Source organism: Mastomys coucha, unplaced genomic scaffold, assembly GCF_008632895.1.
Source record: "Mastomys coucha isolate ucsf_1 unplaced genomic scaffold, UCSF_Mcou_1 pScaffold14, whole genome shotgun sequence".
Taxonomy (NCBI): domain Eukaryota; kingdom Metazoa; phylum Chordata; class Mammalia; order Rodentia; family Muridae; genus Mastomys; species Mastomys coucha.
In genome coordinates, this window is record NW_022196896.1 from 33,763,818 (window position 1) to 33,784,398 (window position 20,581).

The window sequence follows — 20,581 nt, forward strand, 5'->3', positions numbered from 1 at the left end:
TTTGAGGGCTTGATACCCAGTGTAGAGGAATGCTGGAGTGGTGAGGAGGGAGTGGATAGGTGAGTGGTGGAGCACCCTCATAGAAGCGGGGGTGGGGGGAATCAGATAGGGAGTTTGCAGAGGGAAAATAAGAAAGGGGATAACATTTGAAATGTAAATAAATAAAATATAAGATAAAACAAAAAACAAAAAGAGACCATTATATTAAATAAAAGGGACAGATTCAGAAAGAAAATTTCTGCTTGTTTTCTTCATATACAGGATCTACATTTAAAACAGACAAAAATACTGAATGTAGAAATGGAGTGACTGGGGGAAGGTAAGCCAGAAAAAATGAAGTAGAGACAAAAGAAGATAAAGATGAATATAATCAAGAATGTCATGATGAAACCAACTATCTTTTATAAATAACACATATTCATAATATTTAGAAAACAGAAAACAGAAAAAGCTATTTGGAAATAATTGTTTCTCATGTATATTTGTTAATGATAGGGGGAACAGAAACTGTTCTTGACAGCTTTTTAGAAGTACTTCAATTTTTATGATTTTTTTCTTGAACTCACTTAAAATACTCTTAATCAATTGTTTAAACTTAATAGTAATATGCCACATAAAATGTGCAAAGCAGGAAATCTAGAAATATTGAGAAATTATTCTACAATATTAGAAGATGAAAAGTACATTTACCATTTGCTTCCTCTTGTATTTTACATGGATGATTTATTTGCATTTCTGCAAAAGTAAAAGTGAAGTGAAGTTAATATTAGCTCTGTTTGATGGCATTATAAGTGAGAACAACAAGGAGTGTAAACTTAATTCTTTAACAGTAATAAATCCATCAGCTGATCCCTTATGCTGAGTATGGTATACAACATTACCAAAACATACTTCCAAATATTTGTGTATCCTTGTAAGGGATATCTGTCCATGTCACACTAGCAATGGGGACATTCTGGGACACCATGGGAGTTCTTCTTCCATGATGTTCAGTTTTAACAAAGTCATCTTGCACCTTTTTCCACTGAGAGTTGCCTTAATCCTCACCTTGACAATAAAGTTCAATATCTGAATGTATTAAGCCTTGTGACATGAAGGGAATCCACCTGAAGAAAACAAAAACAGGACAAGAAAATAAGGAAATTCTCTTTCTTTTCTTTTTTGTAAACATTATAAATATTTTAAATAGCAATCATGTGACTTGCCTCCATTTGTGTTGATAACCTCATCAAGATGGAAGCAACCCTGTGACTGGTAGCCATGTTTTCTAAAGTTGGAGGGTACATGCCATAAAATTTCACTGCTACCTTGGTTAAGATAGCAGTGTAATTTAAAGCAACTAAAGCAGCAATTATAAAACTTCTCAGTCCTGCTGAGACCTCTGCTTATGGTCAGGTCCCCTTTTAGTTTAAGGAGACAATAACAGGTCTTCAAAATACTTGGATTAGGGTCAATTTTTATGACTAAATATAATCAAGATTTATAAATTCCTAAGGTTATAAAGGTCTACTCAATTTAACAGAAATTGGCTTAGAGATTTATGTCTAACCCTTATGTCTTTGCTGACAATGTTCAATGTCAGAATAAATTTCTAAGGCTTATTCAGATTACCAAACACTGTCTTAAAGATATATGTCTAAAGTTTTAGTTCTGATGCTAAAAGATCTTCAACTAAAAAATTTTACGGCTCAAACTTCATAGGGAAAAGCTGTAAAGTCTTATTCTTACAAAAGTTACTAACTTGTAAACTGTTAAAGATAATTAAAACATTCAATTTAATGCTTGGTTACCTTATAAATTGTCAATTTTCTAATGTTCTCAGAGCTATACTTAGTAACTTAGTATGGTTATACTGCTCATAGCCATACTAAGTATAGATATTATTTATTTAGTAACAAACTTTCTTTAGCCTCCTATATGTGTTATCAAGATTAAGCCTAACTCAAATAACAAAAAGAGAGTACAGTTTATTTAAAATCATGTATATTTAACAGATAAGTCTTTAAACTCTTCAGATGTTTGCTGAATATAGCATTTAAAATGTTTAACAAAAATTTCCCATGCTAGATAGAAATGCCAGATCCTAGAGTTGACCCTAAGGTGTCCAAAGAAGATGTCACCTAGATTGTAGTAATGTTATCTACTGCCAGCTCTCTGCTGGCAGGTCTGGGTGAGAGGAAAGAACCTGGTCCAGCTGAGTTTTTCTGAGCTGAGTGGAATGGTGAGTGTTGTGGCTCAGATCTTCTTCCCTCAGGAGATAACCACCCTGAGCCAGGAGTCTGTCAAAGCAGGAACTCGCTTAGTTTAATTGAATCAATCTTTTTGTTTATAAAAGACTGAGAGAGGAGGTGGTTTTTGTTTTTGTTTTTGTTTTCCTGAGGTGAGATGATGTAGGGGGAGGGGAAGGTGAGGAAAGGTATGGGGTGACTGACAGAGCCAACAAAGTTATTCTATGTCAGCTAGGCAAAGGTAGGCTTAATCAGGTCCTGCTGAGTCACTCCTGTACTGAAGTGACAGTTTACAAAACTTGCACTAGGCTTGGGTTTGTCCTCAAGGCTCAAACCAGGGCCAAAATGGGGCCCAACAATCCACTAGGAAAAGAACTGTCCCATGCCTTGCCTACTGCCAAGGCTCTACCTAAACTGAGAGCAACTTTTGGGTTGGTTGCCCAACTCTGCTGGCCTACGTAAGTTCATTTTCCCAAGTTCCTTCTCAAAGGAAAAATCTCTGAGCTCTCCTGGGTCTGGCAGCTGTAGGCCAGTTCTGCTCTGTGTGACAGCTAAAGGTTAAATATTGTCCTATATGACAGGTGAAGACCTATGACTCTGCCCCTAACTAAGCAATGGAAACCATGAGAGCCCAGGGTATCCATCGAGGTAAAGGTCTCTTATCATTGATACATAAAACTTTGGATTATACTTCCTGCTGTAATTTATCCTGCTCAGATCCCTAGTAGAGTCGAGAGAGCTAAGCTTTGTTGGCAAACATACCAGCTATAGCTGCATTTTCTTTATATTTAAAAATCATGCCTCAGGCCCCAGGCCTCACTTTCTTAGGTCTTCAGCTGAGAATGACAGTTTACTTGGCTACCAGACTCTGAAAAGTGATAAACTCACAGATTACTAACCCCACCCCTCAAGATTTAGGGGATTCCCAGGCTTTTATAGGACTCAAAGGCTTGAGTCTACTGCTCTTTCTACAATATGGATTTTAGTACAATGCTAACATATTGAAAACATTTATCTCTTTTTGTAAACTTAAAAAAAATATGTAAGCTTGAAGGAATTGACTTGGATCCACCTCTTACAGATCAACTGGACCCCAGAGAAGTATGTCTGTCTTAGCTTCCATGCCTACTGCCTATTCGTGTGGATAAAAATCTCTTCTCCTGGTCTAGGGACTCCCCTCTCCCAACTACCAGGACTATGTATGGGCCTGGTACTTTGAATCATACATCCAAGATAAAATTTTTCCTTAGCTCTTTAACTTTACCTTCTGTCACTAGTCTGTATCTACTTCAACTGATTTCCAGCCCACTGAAGACTACAAGCTGTACTTCCCTAGCTCCAGGTGGTTCTCCCGAACCTGAGTAGTAAGTAATACAGATATCACTCAGCCTGTCCTTTGACTACCATCCCAACCTACCTGCTCTACCTCCAAACAGCAACACCTCAATTTAGGCCTGAGATAGCTATGGAAGAAAGTAGCTGCCCCTTCATTATCATTCAAAGCCCCAAATGTTAAATCTCAAACCCAGGGTATCTCAGTACCTGTGGCTCCTCCCAGCACTTCTCACCTTGCCCCTACCCTAAACCTCTCCCTCCCAGCTACTTGGCATCTGCATCCCTTCCCTCAACCTGACCCCTATATAACTCAACTATTTTAGCTACACCAGTCTCTTGGTCCTCTGGCCAAGCCACCTCTCTGGGTAGGTGGCTCCTCTCTTGCTACCCCAAGCTACCAGGGTCCAGTTTGTGGGCTGGCTGACTTTAACCTAGACTATTTCTTCTGACTGCTTTTAACCTTATATCAGTAATAATAATAATAAAACCTATTTATCCAGGCTTCAGTGGTAATCATCATGTCCTTCTCCTTTGGTCTCATTTTTTTCATTCAATGTTTTCAATGACCAGCTGATTACCAATGTTGAAATGGTAGAAGAAATCCTTGAGTCTATGCTTCCAGCCCCACCCACAAATAAGCAAGCTTCATCTCTGCACCTCATTCTGTCATTTTCACACCAGTACTTCTTGTCACCTTTTCACCAAGGAATGGCTCAAAGAGACAAAGGAGAACACAGAAATGTATGGCAGCCAAATACAAGCTCAGAATAGCAAGGGATGATTAATACTGGCTTCTTTCAGAAAAAAAATTCAATGTAATTAAACGATTGCTCACTCTCTCCTGATAATTTTTATTATTCTTTCCTCCCCATAAAAAGTGTTTGACATTTCTTTATTTTATCAAAACATTTATATCTTTTCAAAGAGTATAATATTCATCATTTCCTTTTATTTCCATAAAGGAAAAAGAAAATGAATTGCCAATAAGTTAATTATTTTGAAAATACGTAGATGCATAAATTACTTTTAATGAGACATGTGAAGATGTCCCTGAGATAGATAAGTAATATGTGACCTCGAAGGTTCCCCACTTAGCATTCCGTGACGCTTACCCTCTTCTCCTTACCTTCTCTTATTTTTTTCTTTCCAGAAATATTGACTAAATCCCCACTTGGTACAAGAAACCATGCTGAGAATTAAAATGAAATGCTTAAGGCCTTGTCCTTAAGAAGCTTATCATCTGGTACCCAAGACAAACACTTTGACAACGACAGTGATGCTGTGTGGTACATACTGAATGGAGCTCTAAGTGAAACATTTGAGGATTTTTTGGTTGTTGCTGTCATTGATTTTTTTGTTTATTTGTCTTTTAACATTTGAGGATTTTAAAGAAAGTAAACATGAGTTCACTCCTGGTGAGAAGCCAGGGAAAAGCTTCAAGGGATGGACAGCTGCTTGTCTGACACATAAAAGGGTGAAGATTAATATAAATACAAGAGAATGAATTCTTAAGAAATAACCAGTATAACCTCGAGAATGTTTAAGGAAGGGTACAAATTGTACTTTACTCATAAGAATTTTAAGACTAAAAAGTCAGTAGTGAAGGGTTGGCCTATTCATTTGAAACTCATCACCACAGCCCTAAACACAGAGGCAGTCTGGGAGTGGGGTCCTCCTATCAAATGGACTTATCCAAAAGAAGTCTACATCATCAAAGGGATGCTCCAGAGTCCCTTCCTATCCTGCTCACAACAGGACTGAGTCTGCCCAACCTGGGAATCCTTCCCATATTCAATCACCAAATCCAGACACTATTGTGGATGCCAGCAAGTGCTGGATGACAGGAGCCTGATATAGCTGTCTCCTGAGAGGCTCTACCAGTGCCTGACTAATACAGAAGTAGAGGCTCACAGCCATCCATTGGACTGAGTACAGGGTCCCCATTGAGGGAGCTAGAGAAAGGACCCAAGGATCTGAAGGGTTTGCAGCCCCTTAGGATGAACAACAATATGAACTAACTAGTACCCTCAGAGCTCCCAGGGACTCAACCACCAACCAGAGAGTACACATGGTGGGATTAATGGATCCAGCTGCATATGTAGCAGAGGATGGCCTAGTTGGTCATCAATGGGAGGAGAGGCCCTTGGTCCTATGAAGGTTCTATGCCCAATGTAGGGGAATGCCAGGACCAGGAAGTGGGAGAGGGTGGTTGGTGAGCAGGGGTTGGGTAGGGAACAGGGTTTTTTTTTCAGAGGGGAAATTGGGAAAGAGGATATCATTTGAAATATAAATAAGGAAAATATCTAATAAAAATAAAAAAATAAAACTAAAAAAAAGAGAAAAGAGGGTGGGGCTATCTTATATTTTCTTGAGGACTAAGGGAGACTGAAAATTATTGGGAGGTCTTTAGTGAGGTAAAATTAGAAAAAAAAAGAAGTCTACATCATCAAAGGGATGCAGCAGAGTCCTTTCCTGTCCTGCTCAACACAGGACTGAGTCGATGACTTATTTGTAAGTTGACCAATAGAAAACACTTCCTGAGTATCCATGATGGTTTCTGTCCTGTGGACAAAGACTTTGTTTACAATTTCCTGCAGGCACAGACATTTCCTGTGATCGTCCTGAAATGACTTCTAGAACTTGCAGAGTCAGTAAGCAAGGGACATTCTTTGTAAATCACTACAGTAGGGCTGGGTGGGGATGTGTAGGGATGGGTAAGGATGGGTAGGGCTTTGGGAGTTGATTAATGGGCTTGCAGAGGCTCAAGAATCTCTTACTTTAAGATGAAACCCTCCAAGCATTGCAGTGGAGAGGTAGTCATGGGAGAATGTCTTACCATAGGTCAACTGACAATTTTCAGTTTTTAAGATGAAACTATCTTGAGACAAATAATTGTGCTTTGTGTAAAACTCTACGTGAGTAAGACATCCGTATTCCCCCCCCCTTTTTTTACATCCCTGTGTTAATTATAATAATTACTCTTAGCCTTTGTTACTAGCACTTGAAAATGAGAATTAAATGATCATTTTGTTTACGAGTCATAGTAAGATTGAGACATGTTAAACCTTTAATATTTTATATTCTAATTTCAAATATTCACCATGATTTCCCTTAAAGATAATCATATCTTGAGTACACCATTATATTCTAGAAAACATGGTAGGAAGTGAAAGTAAAAATCGAAGATATATTCCAATCTTGAGGTAGTCTATTGTGAGGTAAAATAAGGTAGACAGATAAACACAACTAGTTAAATACATCAGTAGATGTTGCATCAACAGCTTGTTTCCCGTGAGAGGTGATTATAGAAGAAAACACTCCTGGACGATGCTACACAGCTTCTGGGAATACAAAGTGGACTTTAGTCGCCAGTGCCAAGAGTTAGTCAAATACAGAAAGGCAGCACCATCTGAGAAAACTGATGGCCTAGGAGAACAGAGAGTCCTGGGTGTAGGGGCTAGTCTGGTCCCATGTGGTAGGGGGCAACTTCAACATCAATGAATCCCAGAGGAAGCAAGAAAGGCCACATTAGCTTTCGTGTACAGACTGGCCTCATTTGCCCACAGAGCCTGCAGTTATTTCAGTGAGACTCCTGACTCTTTAAATCAATCCATAAGAAGGTACCAAGGAATTCATGGGAATGTCCCGACTTTGGGTCTCATTCATTTCAGCGTGGGATATTGTTTAGTTCCAAGCATTTTATAATAATATCAGTTTTTTAAAAAAGAATCACATAATAAAAGAGAAAAGACACTGAGGTCTGAGGAAGAAAAGATGTACTGGGGCCAAAGTAGAGAATGCACACTATACTGTAGAAGGGTTTGTGGATGGTTAGTCTGATCTGTGGTACAAGCATCTTTATGTCTTTTCTTTTTCTTTTTCTTTTACACAAAGTACGTGTTAAAAAGATTAAAGGTAAGAAGAAGAAGGAGAAGAAGTAGGGAGAGAAAAGGATGGATGAAAAAGGTAAGCAGGAGGATGGGAAGGAGGAAATGAACTGAAGCAAGAAAGTTTTTAAGGTATTAACTATGCACTAAACCTGAGGAGCACGCTGCTTCTTCAGTTAGTATACCTGAGTGTTGCTCTGCCTCTCTGACCACAGTGTTGCTTTGAGGAGAAAAGGCAGGCTCTGCTCTTCTGCCTTAAAAAATCTATTTAGTTCATAAAATAAGTATCAGTTGTTTACATTTAACTTTGAAATCCCTGTTTCTCTCCTCCTATGGGTAGGGATTTATTTTCAATAACTTATTTGTACAAGTACATGGTGAACATCACATCTGGTGATGGTGACCCTGGCTCAGAGTCTTGCCAATGCTGGCCTTTAAGCATATTAGGTTACTACAATCATATTGTGAATCACTATGCTTCTATTAAATTTAGATACTGACTCATTTTAAATTATTTCACCATTATAAACAAGATCAAACACTCATAATACTGCATGAAATTAGGTAGTTTAGAAAGCTTGGAGTTTGTAGTGCACAATGTGTTGCAAGATTCATTCCAGTAGCATCCTAGAGGATTCAAGAATCCTCCCAAACACCATCTGCACCAAGAACCTCATGATATTCGAAGCAGGTCCCTGCAGATGTCATCACTGGAGTAGGGTGGACTGAATTCAATGACTAGTGTGTTATCAGTAAGACACAAACACTCCAAGAAGCAAAATTCATTTGACAATGGCAATAAGTTCCTGAGTAATGCTGCTGAGATCTGAGGATCATCAGTAAGCACTCACAGCCAGAAGAAGCCAGTTGGTATAAAATTCCACAGGCTTCAGGGGCACCATGGCTCAGCCAACTCTGAAATGTCTAAATTCCCGTTGTATTAAAAGTACCAGGTTTGTGGCCATTTGTTACATCAGCTGAAGGAAGTTAGTACAAACAATAAATAAGAACATACAAATCTATTCAGAAAGTTAGTCAAATGTTTTCTTTATTCAAATAAGACTTAGTTGTTGCTGTTCCAAACCTTACATGGCCAAAGCTGCATAAATGGCAAACATTCTATGGTATGTATTTTTGTCTTTATTATACATAGAAAGGACAGAAAATAGTATCTTTCAGAATAGAAATAAATCAAAACAGGCTATGGGTGCTGAAGGGAAGTAAGAGTGCTGAGAAACCCAAAGGAACCATGTATGGTGTAGTCACTAAGTCACTATGAGCTCTGGTCTACGTCCACTAAGCTCTCAAAAGGTAAGAGCAGCTGGCAGTACTTCACCCACATGCAGTCATGTTGCTAAGACTTGCTCTCAGAGAAAGCTCTAAGGGGCGTGAGTGACATAACCTTGCTTTTTCCTTTTGTAATGTGACTACTGAAAATTTCTGCCCTACATCCCAGAAAAAAAAATCTTTCAAGGTGCGCCCTACCCAGCTGCTAACTCTAGGAGTAGAAGGACCTTGTGCAGGCCAGTTCTTGTCCAGCTGCTGAATACTCCCACCTTGGTGTAGCCTTCCAGCCTTCATCTGTCCAAGCTGACATTACAGAAAAGCTATTTTCAATGACTTGTGGATGACCTCTTTCTGCTGTCCATTGTTCCATTTTCAGAGGCATTCTCAACTTCTTTCAGGTTCCCAATTCTTTCAGAACTAAGAAAGCAGGCTCTCTCCCACCTCTTTATATCTGGAGAATGGGAAGGCATGAGTGCTTGGAAGTGTTTTCCTCATCAGATTACTAGAAGGATGAGCAATGACCATCAAACCCCACTCTGCTTTGGGCATCAAATATTAGCATTTAATGGGCAGGGCATCAAACATTGGCATTTGATATGTCAGTATGGTACATATGTGGTCAGTAAACTTATTTTAGCTCTAACTCAGCACTAATTATCACTTCCTTTCAGGTGATGCTCTTTCAGTATCGAAAACAACAAAATGTAAGGATATTTCACATTTGAAAAAAATCACAAGGGTTGATTTGACAGTGTAAGAAGAATAAAATTTGAGGGCCAAGTGAAGTACTCACTAGCCCTCAGATGTGGGGCATAAGATAGGGTTGCCTATGATATCTGAAAACTGTGGGTTTGGCAGGCTTTCTTCCTTACTGTGTTCCTGTCACATGGAGAGGCCTGTGGCTTCTAGTTGACTATATTATGCTAGAGGTCAAGTCTCAACAAGACCTTGAAGGCTGAACTCCTTGTGAGGGGGAAAGGAAAATGAGAAAAGTCATGCCCAGGTAAAAAGGGCCCACTTCACGGGGCATAAGCAACGTGCAGCAGAATCTTTTCAGGTGATAAAAGATGCTCTTGATTCACAAAATCTTCTAAGAGGATAGCTATACGAGCAAATTGGTAACATTTTGGGGCTGAAGTTGGAGGGTAAAGCTGCTAACAAACAAAACAACTTGGTTTTTGTTTGTTTGTTGTTTCTGGGGTTTTTTGACTTTTGTTTTGTTTTGTTTTTTTTCTTGCTTAGCTTTGCTTTTTTTAATTAGGCAATTAAAATTGCTGAAAATTGACAAATGTAGAGAGATGTAATTAAAATAAAACTTGAAAAATTTTTCCTCTTTTTCCTTATCAAAGGTTTAGGAGAAAAAAAACTACCTAATAAAATATTAATGGTCAGAACTAAAATTACAACAAAGATAAATATGAGAAGTCCAGGTGAAGTCAGAGTGATGCTGGTAACTTTGGGGTTTCTGCTGCTGAAATAAACACTGACCAAAAGCAACTTAAATAAGAAGGGTCTGTTTGTCTTGCAGCCAACAGACCATTATTGAATTAGTCCAGAGGCACAAACTAAAGCAGAGGCTGTGGAAGAAGTGGCTTGCATGACCTGCTTTCTTGTACAACCTAGGACCACCTGTGCAGAGGGGACACTGCCCACAATAGGCTGGGCACTCTGTCAATCTCTTAAGCAAGAAAATGGCCCCACAGATGTGCCTGCTGGACAATAGAATGGAGGCAAATCCTCCACTGAGATTCTGTCTTCCCACATGACTTCCCAGGCTGATGAATACTACCCAACTTAGTGGTATGATTGTTCCAAAGTGGTAGGCCTGCATTGCTCCCCACTGCTGCCTCTTCATTGCTCTTCTGTGCTGCCCTGTCCTCGCATCTCCATTGCCTTCACTATTGCATCACCTCCCTAAGTTTGGGTTCTCCTTTGTGCTGGTACTCAAAGTTGAAATTGTCTGAGAATTGAATTTGTCACTAAACTCATCCTCTTGGGTTTCATTTTGCTTGTTTAGCCACATTCAGGCTGATTATCTGTTAGGAAGAGGACATTGAATATTCAAATGACCTCTGTGTAGGAAAGTTCAGGACATTGAATATTCAAAATTTTAAGATGGGGCGTGAACATAGCCCAGCAGTAGAGAGCTTGTCTCAGCAAGAGTAATGCAAAATTCAATGCTTAGCACCATGAAAACAAGACATTTCAAATCACATACACGACATTCCCACACTGGGTCTATGATACTTTGAGACTCAATATAGAAGCTCCATTCTGTTCTTCAAATTGGGGCCTGGCTCTTGCCTGCAACTGAGACGATAATAGTTAACATAATGTCATTTTTAAGGCTGGGAGTTCTGAGGTGGAAAGTCTATATAAACTTCTGAAGACCAAGGCTGCCTCCTGCATAAACAATTGCCTCTCAAACAGCAAGGTGGTATGGATTTCCTAAGAGACCCTAGCCTTAAACCAGCACTGGGCAAGGAATGGGGGTGGGGGAACTGCTTTCAGCACCTAGGAAAGAACACTCTGGATGTGAATCTTTGTCTATGACATATTCTGCTCTGAAAGTTCCCTTTAGACTCAATTCTTCATTGCCTTATAGAATTGCTTTAACTCACAATGTTAGTAAAGACACTAGTATTTCAACAAACATTCTCACTACTCACATAATACTTTCTAGGGTTTTGGATTGTTTTTTTGTCATAACAAGCAGACAGTAATAAAATAGAGCATAAAATTGACAGTGAAAGATTTACTGAGCCACCAATGAGTAGCCCATGATGTGCAGCCCCAGGGAAGGACAGGACCTGACAGGGACACACAGGGGCTCAGTGTCAGCAGCTCACTCCTAAAGAACATCAAGACCACATTACCTTTCACAGGTGAAGATGGATTCTGAGAGGCTGCCTGGATCTCTGACAATGACCTTCTCACAGTACCAATAGTGGGATTTGTCACTGGCCTCGCAGTGCAACAGCACCTTCTGCAGGTTTCCTAGAGACACTGCTTCGATCTGAAATGCATCAATCTGGTGGAGAAAAGTCTCATGGAAATAACTAGAGTCCAACAAATGATAAATGCTGGCAATAAGACTAGCCCAAGGCCTACAGGAGCGCCACAGCTCTTGAAGAAAGGCGTTACCATAGTTAACAGCAGAGTGGGCAATAAGGAAAGGAAACGTAAACAAATTACTTTCTATCTATTAAAAATGTATTTCTAGCTATTTTCGCTTTCCAATTTTTTACTTTCATTGTCCTTTCAGATGTGGAAAAAAACTGCAACTACTGAGGGTCCTTCCCGCTCCAGGCCCTGAAATGCGGCTGCCTGGGGAGTGCCGACAGCGGGGTCCTTCCTACGGATGCCATGGGGGATGAACTTGCCTTTCTCACTTTCCTTCCCTTCTTTCTTCAGTAATACCTCTCATGCAGCTTCCTCTGTGAATAGACTGTGCTGGAGTTTGTTGTCTGCGTGCCCTGTAGTAATCTTCATTCCTAAATAGAATCAGCTTATCACATCAAAACTGTGCTGACCTTTTCTAGAGATGTAAGACCTGGGTGAAATGTTCTCCTGGGTAGAATAAAGACGACTCCTCCCCACAGCCATATCTCAAGACTGTTGGTTTAGCTGAGGAAAGGGTCATGAATTTAATTAAATTTGACAAGTATCCCGAAATGACAGCTCTCTGTTAGTTACTGTTACTCTATTTCCTAATTTAAAAATCAAAAGAAAACACTGGACTCAAAATTGCTTGCATTGCTTTCAAGGACTATCGAGTATTTATTAGTTGTGGTCCACTGTGTTACCAAGTTAAAAGTTCAACTCAGTCACTGCAAATATCTGGAGTCTAAACTGTGTGTTTGTATTGCTAAAAACCTTCTCTTGCTTCAGCTAGACGAAAGCTGCAGAGATCTCAGTGAGGATGTGTCTGTGGTTTGTTAGAGTTAATTTTATATCCAGCCACTTTGCTGACGTTGTTTATCAGCTGTAGGAGCTCTCTGATAGAATTTTTGGAGTCGATTATATATACTATCATATCATCTGCAAATAGTGGTATCTTGACTTCTTCCCTCCCAATTTGTACACCTTGGATCTTTTTTTGTTATCTAACTGCTCTGGCTAGAACTTCGACTACTATATTTAATAGGTAGGAAGAGAGTGGACAGCCTTGTCTTTCAATGGGATGGCTTTGAGTTTCTCTTCTTTTAGTTTGATGTTGGCTACTGGTTTGCTGTATATTGCTTTCATTATGTTTAGGTATGAACCTTGAATTCTTGACCTTTCCAATACTTTTATCATGAAAGGATGTTGTATTTTGTCAAAGGCTTTTTCAGCATCTATTGAGGTGATCATATGTTTTTTTTCTTTGAGTTTGTTTATATAGTGGATTACATTGATGAATTTCCATATATTGAACCATCCCTGCACCCCTAGGTTGAAGCCTACTTGATCATACTTGATGATAATTTTGATGTGTTCTTGGATTCAGTTTGTAAGAATTTTATTGAGTATTTTTGCATCGGTATTCATAAGGGAAATTGGTCTGTAGTTCCGTTTCTTTGTTGTTGTTTTGTGGTTTAGGTATTAGTGTAACTGTGGCTTCATAGGAAGAATTGAGTAGTTTTCTTTCTATTTATATTTTATGGAATAGTTTGAGAAGTATTAGAATTAGATCTTCTTTGAAGGTCTGATAGAATTCTGCACTAAAACCATCTGGCCTTGGACTTGTTTTTTTTTTGTTTTTGTTTTTTGTTTTTTTGTTTGTTTGTTTTTGGTTTGGAGACTTTTGTAGTAGGATCTGCTTAGTTTTTTAATTTCCTCAGTTTTTGTTGTTATGTTTCCCTTTTTGTTCCTGATTTTGTTAATTTGGAAACTGTCTTCTGGTTAGTCTGGTTTATTTATCTTGTCTATTTTCTCAAAGGACCAGCTCCTAGTTTTGTTGATTCTTTGTATGTTCTCTGTGTTTCTACTTGGTTGCTTTCAACCCTGAGTTTATTTCCTGCAGTCTACTCCTCTTGGGTGTATTTGCTTTTTTTGTTATTGTTCTGGAGCTTTCAGATGAGCTGAGAAGCTACTAGTGTATGATCTCTCCAATTTCTTTATGAAGACACTCAGGGCTATGAGTTTTCCTCTTAGCACTGCTTTTATTGTGTCCCATAAGGTTGGATATGTTTTGCCTTCATTTTCATTGAATTCTAAAAAGCCTTTTATTTCTTTTTTTATTTCTTCCCTGACCAAGTTATCATTGAATAGATAGTTGTTCAGCTTCCATGTGTATGAGGGCTTTCTGTTGTTTTTGTTGCTATTGAAGACCAGTTTTAGTCCCCGGTGGTCTGATAGAATACATGGGATTAATTCAATGTTCTTGTATCTGTTAACGTTTGTTTTGAGTCCAAGTATATGGTCAGTTTTTGAGAAAGTACCATGGGGTGCTGAGAAGAACATAAATTATTTTGTTTTAGAGTGAAATGCTCTGTAGATTTCCATTAAATCCACTTGGTTTATAACTTCTTTTAGTTTCTTTCTATCTCTGTTTAGTTTCTGTTTCTATGATGTGTCAATTGATAAGTGTGTGGTATTGAAATCTCTTACAATTATTGTGTGACGTTCAATGTGTGCTTTGAGCTTCAGTAACATTTCTTTTACAAATGTGGCTGTCCTTGCATTTGGGACATAGATATTCAGAATTGAGAGTTCATCTTGGTGGATTTTTCTTTGATGAGTACGTAGTGTCCTCCCACATCTTTTTTGATACCTTTTAGTTGACAGTCTATTTTGGTGGATATTAGAATGTTTCTTGGGACCATTTGCTTGGAAAATTTTTTCCAAGCCTTTTTACTTGAGTTAATGACTGTCTTTGTCACTGAAGTGTGTTTCTTGTATGCAGCAACATGCTGGGTCCTATTTATATATCCAGTTTATTAGCCTATGTCTTTTTATTGGGAAATTGGGTTCCCTGATGTTGAAAGATATTAGGGACCAATGATTGTTGGTTCCTGTTATTTTTGTTGTTAGAGGTTGAATTATGTTTGTGTGTTTCTCTTCTTTTTGGGTTTGTTGTGAAAAGATTAATGTCTTGCTTTTTCTAGGGTGTAGTTTCTCACCTTGCATTGGACTTTTCCTTCTGCTATCCTCTGTAGGGCTGGATAAGTGGAAAGATTCTTTCAATTTGGTTTTATCTTGGAAAACCTTGGTTTCTCCATCTATGATAATTGCAAGTTTTGCTGGGTAAAGAATCCTGAGCTCGAATTTGTGTTCTCTTAGGGTCTGTATGACATCTGCCCAGGATCTTCTATCCTTTAGCATCTCTGTTGAGAAGTCTGGTGTAATTCTGATAGGTCTGCCTTTATATGTTACTTGACTTTCTCCCTTACTGCTTTCAATATTCTTTCTTTGTTCTGTGCATTTGGTGTTTTAATTAATATATGATGAGAGGAATTTCCTTTCTGGTCCTATCTGTTTGGTGTTCTGTAAGCTTCTTGTATGTTTAATGGCATTTCTTTCTTTAGGTTAAGGAACTTTTCTTCTATAAGTTTGATGAAGATATTTGCTGGCCCTTTGAGTTGGGAATCTTCACTCTCTTCTATACCTATTATTCTTAGGTTTGGTCTTTTCATTGTGTACTGGATTTCTTGAGTGTTTTGAGATAGGAAGAGCTTTTTGCTCTTTGCATTTTCCTTGACTGTTGTGTCGATGACTTCTATGGTATCTTCTACTGCTGAGATTCTGTCTTCTATCTCTTGTATTCTGTTGGTGATCTATGACTCCTGTTGTCTTTCCTCAGTTTGCCATCTACAGAGCTGTCTTTATGTGTTTTCTTTAATGTTTCTATTTCCATTTTTAGATCCTACATGACCTTCACCTGTTTGATTGTGTTCTCTTGTATTTCTTTAAGGGAGTTTTTTATGTCCTTATTAAAGTCCTATATTATCTTTATGAAATGAGAATTTATATCTGAATCTTGCTTTATAGGAATGTTGGGGTATCCAGGACTTGCTATGGTGGGAGAACTAGGTTCTGATGTTGCCAAGTCAAGTTGGTTTCTTTTGCTTATATTGTCTCTAGCCATCTGGTTATCTCTGGTGTTATCTGGCCTTGATGTCTCTGATTGGAACCTGTCCTTCCTGTGATCATTTGATTCTGTGATCCTGTGATCCTTGGATGTGTCAGAATACCTGGGGAGTCATGCTGCAAGTAGGGTGTAGGCTGTACGGCTACAGATCCAGAACAGGCAGAGGTGGAAACCAGAAGGTGTGCAGGTCTCTGGCTGGACAGGGAATCTGCATCCAAGGGTCTCAGGGGTCCTGGTATGCCAGGTATTGAGGCAGGATTTGGAGGTCTCACCTGTGCTTCTGGATGTGTTAGAATACCTGAGGAGTCAAAGTACTACTGGAGTGTGGGCTGTGTGGATATAGAAACTGGAAATCATAAGGGTCTCTGGCTGGGCTGCAAAGTTACAGTTATGAAGTAGTGATGAAATAATTTTGTGATTGGGGGTCCCTGTGATTGGGGGAACTGTATTAAAGGGTCACAGAATCAGGAATGTTGAGAACCACTAGTCTAAAAAATGCTATGAATTCATTAGTAGCATGTTCATGTATATTCTCCTTTATCTCTTACACTTTTAATTTAATGCATTTTCTTTGTTCTATTGTTCACTATAGATTTAGCACATTCCATTTGTTTTTCAATAACAAACTCAAAAAAAAAAAAAAAACACTTTAAAACTAAACAAAAATAAGACCCTAGAAGAAGTAGTCAGGATACTTGGATAAAAGGTGCTCTAGAGCTCAGCTGAAGACTGACAAGCACCTTTCTGCTTTTAAAGTTCACATGGCTACATCAAAGGGAACTTTGTAGAAACTCACCTGTCCTCTTTGAAACCGTACAGGCATGTTGGATCTGTGTAACAGTCGAAGGCCAGAGTCTCCCCTTTCCCCATAGAGGCACAGGGAGACTTCGGACTCGGTTTTCGCTTGTTTCAACTGCCCAGTATACACATCAACTTGGTATCTCACTACTGACAAAGCAATGAAGAAAGAAATCAAAAGAAAATCTATTACCTCCAAATTCAAGCAAACAGAGTCTAGATCTACATGTTTTCCGGTAATAGCCAAAATCTTGCCTGGCATAACCACTGTCTATATTTCGGCCTACTGAAAAAACTTTGAGCCTTGCATTTTAATTTTATTTCTAAATAGACATTTTTCAGATGGAGAAATAAATATTACTTAAAAGGCTAGTATACAAATGATATAGAAAGCTATTTTATCATTAGCAGGGAGAGCGACCTGATTTTATGTGATGTTAATGTTTAAATGATGCCAACAGTTCTGAAGAAATAAATCACGATTGCAGTGATGGGTGAGTGGCCAGGTGGCTCTAGAAAAGCCAGACAAGGTACAAGGATGAAATTTCTTTATCTTCAGAACCTTAGCTTTTGTGACTCTCGCTAGATCACCAGAACTATTTTAAGGTATGCTTAATTCTATATCTTCCAGTGACCAAGGCTGTGACACTGAGTAAGTCATTTTTAAAAAACAAGAATCTAAGAAGCAGAAAAAAAATAGTCTCCAAATGCATAGTTCAGAACTAAATTCAAAGCATCTACAAAACAGTGAACATATGCAACATAGGTTACCAAAGATTAATAACACACATGGAAAAACAGGTTTTCCTTCTTTCATTACAGGAAGCTCACAGACAAGGTCCCCACCAGTCTGCTTCCGAGAGAGACACACATTTGCAACAAAATTTAGGGTCTTCTTGTTCTTCACATTTTCCATTGTCACCTGGGATTGAAAGAAACAAGGGTCAAATAGAGTGATTTAAATTTTTCATCCATCTCTACATGCAAACACACCAAAAGGACTGTTCAAAGTGGCCACTATGGTGGCAGGGGGATTGTTGTTAGCAGGGGGTTGGCTAGCAGCATTGACCAGATCTTTATTTCATTTTTTGAAATATTTGACATATATTTTGCTAAATGACTTATTTAAAAAGTAATATTTTAACCATTGCCAAGCAGTTTGGTAAAATTCTTACAATTTTATCCATGCTAAAATGTGAACTTGGGCATTTGAAATGGACTCTGTCCAAGTGAAAGTCTCAGTTTCACCTGTAGCAAGTACCAAAACAGTAAACTACTGGAGAAACTCAAAAGCAGAGAATGTTTTCATGTTAGTCAACAGAGCAAGCTACACAACAGAATGTTATAAGGTTTCTAACACCTTGCAAGTGCATTCTAATACATGCAGGCTATAGAGAAGCCCAAAGAAGGCCTGCTCATCCTAGCATGGCTTCAGGGCCCTTGCTAGCACATAATCCTCAGAAGCCTTGCTCCTTTCGGCTGTTTTCCCATGTCATTGGCTTTACAGCCCAGTAGAGCACCACAGAAGAAATTTCACAATTGTTTGTCTTCTCAACTACATAAAGGATGAAATGCCCAGCTTTGATAGGATCCCCCTTAATGGTCTCTAGAAGGCCTCATCTCTCCCTTTCCCCCACCACTTGCTCTGCAAGAGCAACTGAAGCTACTGTCCAGGACTCTTTCTCAGAGAGGTCTGCTAGACCCACTATCCATTTCATTCCAAAACTCCTGCATTATATAGTTCTACTCACCCATCTCCCTTATGGTGCCCCTCCCAGTGGCCACTTTCTAAATCCCTGCCTTCTACAGGTATTTCAAATTGAACACACAAAATTAGAGATACAAAGCGAAGACTAACACAGGAGTGAGAACATGTGACATGCTGTCCTTGTCTTGAATTTAATACACTTGTTTTCCCTTCTATTTACCTGCAAACTGAACAAGTGCTGAACAACTTTTATTGTAGGAATACCCCCACATTGTCATTGTTCAGTAATCAACTAATGACACTAGACTGATTAAATTTCCCATCTATTTAAAATACAGTTCAGTTTCTTAAAATCCAAAGTCTCCGTCACCCGAGACCCTAGGACCATGTGGGTAATGGGTCCAGATAGACTCTAGCTTTACTTCTCCACGTTCAATAAGTTGTTTAGGCGTGTCCTCTGCAATGTCCCCCATCCCTGCAGTCAGTTTTTAGAGAACAACCCATTGTCTTAGAAACAGCTTGGGTTGTTAGGGGATTTCCAGAGACCCCGTCACACAATTGAATACATTCTAGTCCCAATAATGGAAAATTCACTTAGTGACAAGTGAGAGAAACTTGAGATTCTGTCACCTCCATTTTTAGAAGACATTGTTAGGGTCACCTTCATATATTTGGAGATTTCCCACAGCAATAGGTCTCCAAATTGTCCCTCAAATGCTTTTCAATTCTGTCTCTCCTCATACTCCCTTCCTCAACCTTATGTCCCCTTCCCTCCCCACAGATCCTATAATTCACATCATACTCTACCCCCAGTCCACCCATAAAATCTTCTATTTACCTCTCTTTGGGAGAGCTATATGTCCTCCTAATCCCTTCCTCTACACCAACTACTCTGGGTCTATTGTTGGTTAGTTATTATTTATTTAATAGCTGAAATCCACATATAAGTGAATATATACCATATGTATTTTTCTGGATCTAGGTTATCTCACTCATGATAATTTTTTTTTAGACCATGCAGACTAGAAACATAAACACCAACCCAACCACAAAATCTATGACCTGCAATATGTCTCTTCTGTAAGATATGCTAGGGCAATCATGGAACACAACTTGTGGGAATAAGCAACCAGTATCTGAATTGCCCATTCCACAAGATAGAACCTATACTCCACACCACTTGGGTGGTAAAGAACCAGAAACTAGATAGCCCAGACACCTACAGTAAATTCAAGTACTACTGACCTAAAAACAAAACAAAAAAGTAACAGTAAAATGACTCCTAATGGTAGGATGCCTGGTGTCAATGAATGGTGTCTTATTCAGGCATTATCAAAGAGGAGCAGCAGATGGAAACAAATACAGAGACATACAGCATGACATGAGAGAGAAAGAGAGAGAGACAGAGACAGAGACAGAGAGAGAGACAGAGAGACAGACAGGGAGAGAGGGAGAGAAAGAGAGACAGAGAGACAGAGACAGAGACAGAGACAGACAGACTTTGGAACATGCAGGTTTAAATGGAATACCTTCATCAAATTCTTCCACTCAGAAATCAGGGAACCCCACTGAAGAGGAGGCAGAAAGAGTGTAAGAGCCAGAAGGGATGGAGTACACCAAGAGAAAAAGGCCCTTTGAATCAACTGAGCAATTTTCATATGAACTCACAAAGATCGAACCAGCAAGAACAGAACAATCATGGGTCTGCATCAAGTCCTCTGCATATATTAAAGCTCTTAGCTTAGTAGTCTTATGGAATTCCTGAGTGCATGAACAAGTGAGTCTCTGATTCTTGTGCCTACACTTGGGGTTCAGTCTCTTCTCTTGGGTTGTTTTGTTTTATTTATTACATCTTATTTTGTAATGTTTGGATGTTATCTCCTAAAAACCTGCTTTTTCCTAATGATTAATCGAAAGAGTGGATCTGGATGGGAGGAAGGTAGGGAAGGACAGTGAGGAATAATGAGAGGGGAAACTATGATCAAGATATAGTGTATGAGAAAAAAATCTATTTTGAATAAACAAAAACTCAAAAATAAAACAAACAAAATAGTGCTTCATTGAAAAAAGTCCAAAGTTTTTTGAAAAATTTCAAATAAGATTTGAATTTTTAACTATGTTTTGGTGTGTTTGGGGCTCCTTTCTAATATCTTCCTAATACAGTTTATAAGAAAGCTTAATATAAAGCCACACAAACAAATTTGATGAACATTTGAAATGTGGGAAATATGCTACAAGATCTCATTCTGGATGGGGAGAGCCAGTG

At 38.8% G+C, this 20,581-nt stretch overlaps 1 protein-coding gene across 1 annotated transcript in view; it reads right to left on the reverse strand.

The window, feature by feature from the left end:
- Positions 1 to 1,036: 1,036 nt before the first annotated feature.
- Rp1 (RP1 axonemal microtubule associated) overlaps positions 1,037 to 20,581 on the reverse strand; it is a 247,560-nt gene continuing 228,015 nt past the window's right edge. Inside the window, exons 19-22 of the mRNA XM_031366740.1 lie at positions 17,397 to 17,529; positions 16,606 to 16,757; positions 11,614 to 11,768; positions 1,037 to 1,106 (exon numbers count right to left, since the gene is read on the reverse strand). Of these exons, the coding sequence (XP_031222600.1) occupies positions 1,037 to 1,106; positions 11,614 to 11,768; positions 16,606 to 16,757; positions 17,397 to 17,529 (510 nt within the window). The remainder of the gene's footprint in view (positions 1,107 to 11,613; positions 11,769 to 16,605; positions 16,758 to 17,396; positions 17,530 to 20,581) is intronic.